The sequence below is a fragment of the Parasteatoda tepidariorum genome, chromosome 8 (assembly GCF_043381705.1).
Source record: "Parasteatoda tepidariorum isolate YZ-2023 chromosome 8, CAS_Ptep_4.0, whole genome shotgun sequence".
Classification (NCBI taxonomy): Eukaryota; Metazoa; Arthropoda; class Arachnida; order Araneae; family Theridiidae; genus Parasteatoda; species Parasteatoda tepidariorum.
This window is the reverse complement of record NC_092211.1, coordinates 53618147-53627922: the sequence shown is the minus strand read 5'-3', so window position 1 is coordinate 53627922 and position 9776 is coordinate 53618147. Positions and strand designations below refer to the sequence as shown.

Below are 9776 nucleotides of genomic sequence, written 5' to 3'. Positions count from 1 at the left end.
CAGTAATAAACAAATGGAAAGAGGCCAAATCAAGACTGCCAAAAAAGCGAGTTATTCAAAATCTAGCAACCATGTCACCTTTTTTAATAATAAATAACAAAATAACTAAAACAAATTTTCACTCCAAACTCCCCAGAATTACATAATAATATTAATATCTTATGAAATACGACAGATTTGAGCTCAGAAATTATCTAATTTATTTCTTTTATTGAAAACAAAATTATCCGTTTGAAAACATCGCCTATTAGAATAACATGTAGTAAGCAGCTGCAAACTTTTAAACCGGAACTAGAGTAGGTCCCGAGCTGGAGATTGTTATTGTTTACATTTTTATTGAAAACACCATCCATATGGAGAAAAGTCACAATTTTGTGAAAATGTAAAGCGTTTGATGTCTAATTTTTTAATAATTCAAAACTTACTTGAACGCTGCTTGACTTGGGCTAATAAAAATTTGCAAAAACTGAGAATAAGGCATTGATTTTGATAATTTTCATTTAGGTTATAAAATATTGCCAAATTGGCAATTTTTAAAAAAGTTTAATAACTTATAAAATATTTAAGTAGCTCAGTTAATTTTCACATCAAGATTATGGTTTAAAATCATTGCATTGCTTCAAATATAAGGCTCTTAAACTACGGCTTTTTTTTAATTTTCGTTGGCAACGCAGCTTCGTAAAACAGCGTTAATAACCAACCAAATTCATTCCATTTATATATTTTTTTCGATTACAGTAATTACCGAAACTATTGTTCTATATGATTGTTCTATACTGCGATGTATCGAGTTCATTATTGTACGTTTCTTTTTATTCAGAAAAAGTCCAAAATGGTACTTCTAGCCGTATCCTTGCTGCTCCTAAAGTGCATCTTCCTGGCGAGTGCACTTGAAAACTTATGTCCACCTATTGAAGATTTAGAACCTTGTGGATGCGTGAGTGATGGTAAATCTATCCGAGTGGACTGCATGGCGGTTACAGACGTCGACGAACTCAGAAGAGCATTGCAAAGTGTGAAAGGTATTCGTAGAGTGTTTATAGACTTTTTGAGAGCGCGACTCGACTACATACCATCAGATTTGTTCAAAGGACTTCATGTCACGAAAATATCTTTCACTAATTGTGATCTGAAGAAGTTCGGAGATGAAGGCAGATCAGCTTTAGAAGGATTAGAGCATATAATTGAGGTAATTTCGTTCCTATGCATTTTTTTAATACCTTCTTCAGTGTTGTTTTTGTAATCACCGCCCTTTATGTATATTTTTTTGCTGATATTTTTTACGGAATCTTCTTGAGAACAGAAGTCGTTAAAAACTGCATGGCTAAGTGTAGTTTAGCCGAGAAGGAAAAAAAAAATGCTAGCAAAATCTGATGAAATAACGTTTCTTTCTTTGTTTTTTTCCGCTTGAAAAATATTTCTTTTTTATTTGTATTTTAAAATATTGCATCCGAATGCCTATAAGGAGTAAAAAAAAAGTATCTAAGAGCTTCCTTATGACCACTACACTTGCTCATGAAATTTCAAAAACGTTTTTCTTAAGGATTCGTTTGTTACTTTTGGCAAAGGTCACTTATTTTATTTTTTTATAACTGGCGTTGAACAGATAACCCAATTCTGAGTTTGCAACTTTCAATGTTCAACTCTGCAGCCTTGTAATTTGGAACCCAATCTAAAAGACAAGGGAACTCCTGGATCAAGCATTATGGCAAACTTATGGAGGCCTTTTTTTATGAAACTAACTTGCATTTGCGTTACACAGAGAGGAAAATCATGAAAAACCTCCTATGGTTAGTCATATGAAAAGGGTATTTCAATCCATAATTCATCTACCACTGAGGATATTTCGCATCAGTACTGTGGTCGGTGCGAGCAGGGAGTAAAAATTGTATCTACCCGAACGCGGTGCACCTCAGTCGGCGGCGAACCCTCTATCCCCTGAACAACCGCGGCTCTAGGTCATATAATGTATAAAGTGTCCAGTAGATCATGTCCGCTCAATGAATATTTCTTAATAACACAGACTTAGCATTAGTTCTAAAAAACCATACTTTGAGTTTATAAGCACTATAGAGTACTCATATGTACTAGTATGTAGTATGAGATGCATTGAGCTTACGTCTGTGTAATCTTAGGCCATTAAAGTCAGAAGGGCTCGTTTCACATAGAATACCGTGAACAGTTAAGGAAGAATCACGTAGTCTTGTATATGTCCCTATACTGAAGGGGTTGATGGGGCAATGAAACTGTCCCGATTACTAACAAAACTGAAGAAAAAAAAAGTAGATACATTAAGTATCTAGTAGCTTTTGTGTGATTAATACGTATTTCTTTAGCATATATTAACACAAATTTAGCATTAGCTTCGAAAAATCATAAATCAAAACTCATTTTCATTCTTTTTTTTTTTTTGAAGAATGCATAGGGGAGGTATAGCAATCGTAATAGATTCATATGCTTCTGTTTGCAGGAATTTGCAATACACTTTAGCTTTAACGAAGACAATGAGCTGAAACACCTCAATGTGTCGCAGTTGAAAGCCATTACCGACTTAGAAATAGAAGGTAACGAATTAACAGAGATGGGAAACGATTGGTTCAAAGATGGCCCCTCCAACGTTCGAAACTTGTTCATAATGACGAATTTCATCGAAAAGCTTGGAGACAAGGCTTTTGCGTCCTTTCGCAATGTGAGGAATTTGTGGCTGACTGGCAACAAATTCAAAACTTTGAAACGAAGCATGTTTCCATCACCTGCTGTGCATCTCTCATCTTTAGATTTGACGTGAGTAGTTTAGATTATATTAATAGTTTAGAATTCTCAACGAGATAGTCGAAATTTAAAAAAAATACTCTAATAGACTTAGAGACATTGAACTTTTGCACTCCGAATACTATAATACACTGTTTGAATTGTTATATATATTGAGGGAAAAAACAAGACGCATTTTTTTTTCTTTTAAAGAATTGACGAATCCTAAGCAGAAAAAGAGTAAAATAAAATAATAAAAAAAAATAATAAAGAGAAGCCGAAAAAATAAAATATTGAGGGTAACTCATAAAAAACGAGTTGATACAGTTTCAGTCAATTTTAAGTCATAAAGTTGATTTTATATAAAATTTTATTTTTAAATGTGATGCAGGAATTTCTAATAAAACTTTTAAAGAAAGCAGATGAAAAACCGGCGGTTTATTTGATATTATAATTGTTGTACGGAAACCGACGACTTTTCATCTGCTTTCTTTAAAAAATTTATAAGAAATTCTTGCATCACATTCTAAGTAGTAGTACTTTATTTGCGTAGCAGTAACGCTGCAGTATAAGCGTTGACATCAATGAGCATCCATGAGAATGATCCATCACAATTTTGAACCGCTGCAGAGGGGATGGCTCTCCTGCTACGGTACGCTCGACGACCTGAGAGCGAAGTCGAGTTACTTAACAAGAAAAGTAACACAGACCGATACCACGCACCCTCGGTTCCCTTGCAAGCTAATCAAAGTGGTCCCTCATCCACTCATTGATCTACTAGGAACCGTATCTTGTGATTAGTTCACTTAGAGAGCCATACATTTTAGGATAAAGTTTATATAAAATGAGCATCATATCTGGAAAATTAACGGGGACTATATCAACTCGAATCTTCTAAGTTGAAATCAGCATTTCGTTTCGTATTTTTTCATACAAAATAATGGAAAAGTTGTTTGTTGATAAAAACTATTTTATTTTACATTACGATGAGTGAGACTTTGTCTATGCGATATATGTTGTAAAAGCCTTGTCCGTATAATACACAATTATATATATATATATNTTGCAAGATAAATAAGTTGTGTGTTCATGAGATATTTTTTTTCAAAGCCGAACAGCGCATTAAAAATGATATAAACCAGCTACTATATCAAATAAAATAAAATATGAAAATGCAAAAAAACATTTTGAATTTGAAATTAAGAAACGACTTAATAAAATAAATAAATAAATAATAATAAGACTAGAAAATTTTCCACAAACTAAACTATGTAGTTCTTAACACTTTTTTCAGAAGTGAAGTACAACTGTGAGTGGTTTAGCTATCATATTATTTAAGAGTTTTGAAAGCATCCTGGGCAATCGAAATGTGAGACACTTACCTTTAATAATCAGTTTTTCTATAAGCAAGCTGTATTGGATGATAAAGTCTAACGATTCCACCACATTTTGCATTTAAGTAACATCTACTTGACAAGGGAACATTTTAATTCTTTTTTCGAAATGTCATTTTCCAGCTGGATTGCCATGACATTATCAGTTCATGATGTGTCAGATGAATTTCAAAACACTCTATGGGTTCTATTTAAATCAACATAATAAATATGAAGGCTTTATTGTGGAATGATGACAAACCAGAGAAAAGAAAAATTGAGGAAAGGAAAAAGTGGCGTCAAATGCAATGAATAAGATGAGAAGTTCCCTCTTAATATGAGAAATAAAATTGCAAGACTTTTCTGGTTTTGTCTGAAAATATCAATAAAATTTCAGGCCATATTTTTGCCATAAATGGAAATATTTCATCAGTGTATAATATTTTTTATTCAATAAACAATAAAACATATTTTTCAATGGAAGTGCGTCAGAAAGTTTCTAGGTTCGAATCCCGGAAAGGGCATGACTTTTCTTTCTTTCTCTACTTCTTCCTGTAGGAGCAGCGTTGGTCCAACTAAATATGATGCCCTTGAAGGAGTGGCCAACAAATCTGTCCTAATACGCTTGAATTGAAGAATGTCAATCCAGGTGGGCAATGGAAAAAAAACTATAGGAAGAAAATAAGTTTCATTGTGCGAATCTTTAACGCGTAGATTTTATAATACACGTGGCATAGATAGAAGCAATATTTTGAATAAATCCAAGAAATATCCTCAGTGGTAGACATATTCTGATTAGAATCCCCTTGCGTGCAGAGGTTTTCCTCTCCACGTAACGTAAATGTTGGTTAATTCCATCCATCTTCCACAAAGGCTAGTTTGTCTCACTGCTTGATCTAGAAGTTTACTTGTCTTCTGGGTTGGATTCAAAAATACAAGGTTATGGAGTTGAACACTAATTGTCATAAACTCAGAATTGGGTGGGCTGTTAAACAATTGTTATAAAATCTATGTACTACGTACCGTGGTGGCTCTGTGGATTGGGAGGGAAACTCAAATCATAGATGCGCACGATAAATGTAATTTTATTTCTAAGATCCGCTACCAAGACACATTTAACTTAAGTAAAATATCGATGTTTTACAGAAATCGACCACACTGCACTAGAACAGTTATTTCAATTACCACACTTCACAGTAATTCTCAATCGGGAAATTGTAACTAATCACATAGTTGTGTCGAATCACGTCGTTGTGCATATTTTTTATTTTATTTTATAACGGTCGTTGAACAGCCGACCCAATTTTCGGGTTTATGACTACTAATGTTCAACTTCGTATCCTTGTCATTTTGAACCCAATCCAGAAGACAATGGAATTCCTGGATCGAGTATTGGGAGAAATTTGCCTTCTTGGAGGACTGTTTTGATGTAATTAACCCGCATTTGCGTTACGTAGAGAGAAAGACCACGAGAACCTCCCACGATTAGCCTGACGGCAAGGGGACTCTAACCCATGATCCGTCTACCACTGTGGAAATTTCACGCCGGCACTGTGGCCGGTGCAAGACGGATGCGGAATTCGTATCGACCAGCCATTGCCGGGATCGAACCCCGGTTCACCCCATAGGAAAGCGAACGCTCTATCCCCTGAGCCATCGCGGCTCCGTTGTGCACATTATACAACAGTGGGGGGTTTATTATCTCTCTGAATAAATTCTTGGATAAGATTTAATTGGATATATACTTGCAAACGACGTTACGCATGTGTGTCGAATGTGGTTATTTGATCCACTTGCTGCTTGATGGTATCTAATTCCCTTTTCATTTCGATAGGATTGGGATTTTGTTTTTAACTAACAAGGGAGCAGTGTTTTCTTGTTAGCTACTTTTTCTTTGGGGTTTTTGCACCCATTTGTTAATGAACAAACCTATGTAGAAGATAAGATTTATTTAAACTAATTATGACTTGACAATTGTTTGTTTATTTACGAAAAAATCGATCCAATATAAAGTGTCATTCATTTATATAGAAGGAGAAATATAGTGTAAATTATAAAAAATTGTTACATTATTTTTACTCCTCCCCTTACAATTTTTTTTCAATCTCAAAATTAATTCAATTAAGAAAGAATATTTTATAGAAGAAAGCCAATCTTATTTTTAAAATATTGTTACTTATATCTCACATGCAATTTTAAATCTCTGACCAGGCCAAAAATGTATGAAATGGATAATTCATTTCTGCCAAAACAAGTAAAAAAAAACTTTAATTTAATCAATCAAATATTAAACATTTTTAAATAACACTATTTTGTTTTTAATAACAACTCTTTAAGGGAATGTTATTCTAACTTTGCAGAAACAACGAAATTTCTACTTTGCCTGACGACATCTTTTCAAAAATGCCAGCCTTAAAGGAAGTTATTCTTGCAGAAAATGAAATACAATATGTTACAGAAGCAACATGGTCTCCTGTTTGGAGTCGATTGAGAAGTGTTTACTTGGAAAGTAAGTTATAAAACCTACAAAAGGATAATAATGAACGTTTAACGTTTACAGGTTACGCTGTAAGTAACTTAACACTGTGTTACGTAATCGTTTTGATTTTATCAGGCCAAACTTATGCATAATTTTCAAACAAAATGAGATGGTGTGTTTCTGCAACTGGTGAACGATAAGATATTTTTTTCCAACTGCATACAAACTTGCTCCGTTCTAAAACAGTAAACCTAAAAGGGCCTTCGCAAGGATTTTATTCCGGGGAGGGGATCAAATTTGTTCGCATATTTGCTTAATATTATTTCGCGTTTTCTAACAAATCTCAAATTCGTTATTAGTATAACAAGCATCATGACTCATTTGACGACAAATTAAACCATAAATAAAATTTTAATCATTAGAAAATTGCATTGTGCAAAATGTGTATTTCAACTTTACATCATCTGCCAAATCTTCTTTAATGTTGTTGTCATAGGCTATTAAGGCAAGGGGTGCGATTGTACTTGTTTATAAGTGGCGCCTTCTACGGTCAAGAATTGGATTCCTGACACACCCATACGTCACACCCGTTTATAGGGCGGATTCATTCAGACATCTATTCATTCATCACCAGGGAACGATAAATCTCCAATTTAGTAGCCCAGAGGTATAATTTGTTATGGGAACATGGAGGACTTTGTGATCCGATAGATTTAACGTGCACCAGCCACCATTTACTAAACGGGGAGTCTCCTGCCGGTTAGATTCGAACTCCCCGTTCTCACGAACGTGAGTCCAGCGTCCTGCCACCTAGGTAACCCCGGTCTAACAATCTTTATTGATTAATGAAAGTAAAATATCGCAAGCTCATTTACCTAAAGATTTGAGATAAATCTGCGTTATAAGGTTTAAAATAAGAAAAAACAACGTGAATGAAGCACAAATTAAAGTACAGAAATGGGCATACTATATTTTTGGTTGGGTGGTCCAGAATGCTATATATAAACTTGAAGAGAAGATAGAAAACATTGGTTAGGAGCTATAATTACATAGGAAAGTATGCGCAGAAACGCCACCCTCACGTAATAAAGAGACATAAAGACACTAAAACTGACACACGAGGCAGGCACTACACCTACGCGACATGGAGTGGCGAATATTTTCGAAGATACCTGACGTGTCACTGATCGTGGCAGCAGTAATGGAGATTCGTGCCACCAGGTTCATTCCAGAATTTACGGGCGTGTCGTACGCAATGCTTTTCATAGCACCCCAGAGAAAAAAAAATCAAGAGGAGATAAATCAGGTGATCTGGGAGGCCAAGCAAGGGGACCACCACGCCCAATCCAATTGTTTCCATATGCCCGGTCCAAATGATCTCGTACACACCTTTCTTAATGAAATGGTGCTTCGTCCTGTTGAAATCGCATTCCCCGCCGAACATGGGCAGAGACATCATTAAGCATTTCGGGAAGTACCTCTCGAAGAAATACGAGGTACTTGAGAGCGTCCAGTCGAGGTGGCCCAATTAAATTGTCCCCCAAAATAACCGCCCACACATTAACAGCGAAGCGTTGCTGTGCGTATTGAACACCCCAGGTTGCTTCATCACTGAACAACGCAGAATTAGAGAAGTCCACATCCGCCGATTTTGTTTATAGAACCGAAAGTGTAGTATGTCCATTTCTCTACTTTCATTTATGTTTTTTTTCCAGATTTTTTTTTGCTTTATCTATGGCACAAAGTATACCTTATCTTTTTTTAATCATTGAAATATCTAGAAAATGCTTACAGAAACAATATTCTCATTCTAGGAATTTCAAATCCCTCAGATTTATCTTCGTATAAATGCGGTTTCACGACCATATGATGCTCTGAGGCTTTTTTTTTAACTCAATGATTTCTTCATAGTGTCTACCACCGGTTACGTAGTGTAGGTAATAATGTAACTAGAGATAGTTACATTTAAATATAGATAGATTGAAGTTGCAAGGCCTGGAGCTCTAGCACTCACCATTCCCAATGAACCCTCCTCACGTAGTCTCCACAGCTAATTTCAGACTGTTGATTGGATTTCTCCAAAGTCATATTGGCATGGTCAATACTTCTAACTGCACCCGTGTTCTTTAATAGCTTTTATTGACTTTAATTACTTAATAAGCTGCCATACGTTTTTCCCTCTTTTGAATTGCCCTCTTGATAACTTTTATGACAGTGCTAATTTTTATTTGGTTGCCAGAGGGTTTATGGTCGATATGGTCACTGTTTCAAAATAGGATTAAAAGAAATACAAAATTAACTTAGGTAATATTTTGCTATTTTTATTCCTGTATTAATTTTGTTCGCTAAATCTGTCGGGGTCACAAAGTCCTCAAAATTCCCATAATAAATCAATACCTTTGGGGTTACAGGATCGGAGATGGATATCATGCTCTGGTTCAGGTCAAAATTAGATCTGCTGAAGGATGGAGTGTGAATGTTTCCTTCCTGTAAAACGGAATGTTACGTATGTATGTCGCCCCCGGATCATCCTCAGGTATGTTTCCCAAGCCGTCGCCAATAGCCCATTGTGCAGCATTGTTGTTGTTTCTAATGTCACTTGCCAATACCAGCAAGCCTGCTTGGCAAAACCAAGCGAATTTCCCCCAGAGGTATAATTTGTTATCGGAAAACGGAAGATTTTGCGACCCGACAGGTTTAGCGTGCACCAGTCTCCATTTACTACACGAGAAGTCTTCGGCCGGAGGGAATCGAACGCATAACCCCTAGGACATGGACCCAACGCCCGTGCAGCTCTAGTGTGACGAAAGTAAAAAGTACCGAAGTGTTAATTATGTAAATATTTGAGGATCTTTCAAAACAAATTGATACAGATATGCAGAGATCGTTTTTTTTTTTTTTAAAATTAGTTTTTTCCCCACCTTTCAGGTAATCCCTTAGAATGTGACTCTGGAATAGAATGGATGTTTAAAGTGTCACGACCCTATGTATTAAAAGGAACGTGTGTTGGACCCAAGAATCGAAAAGATGTTGCGTTGAAAAGGATTATTGATGACAAACAACAGGAGGATTTATACGATGATTGATAATTTTTTCTTTTAATGCTTTTGAATAGTAAATTCAATATATTGCCACGTATTAGACTGGTTTATAATAAACGATCTTGTACGTTT

The 9776-nt window shown here is 35.4% G+C and overlaps 1 protein-coding gene across 2 annotated transcripts in view; it reads left to right on the top strand.

Annotated features, from left to right (window-relative positions):
• Positions 1 to 9776, top strand: part of LOC107455012 (immunoglobulin superfamily containing leucine-rich repeat protein) — an 11124-nt gene extending 1348 nt beyond the window's left edge. For both annotated transcript variants that reach the window (XM_043042118.2, XM_016072406.3), the window contains exons 2-5: positions 821 to 1189; positions 2471 to 2784; positions 6485 to 6633; positions 9532 to 9776. In XM_043042118.2, coding sequence (XP_042898052.1) covers positions 833 to 1189; positions 2471 to 2784; positions 6485 to 6633; positions 9532 to 9689 — 978 coding nt within the window. In that variant the 5' untranslated portion in view covers positions 821 to 832 and the 3' untranslated portion in view covers positions 9690 to 9776. The remainder of the gene's footprint in view (positions 1 to 820; positions 1190 to 2470; positions 2785 to 6484; positions 6634 to 9531) is intronic.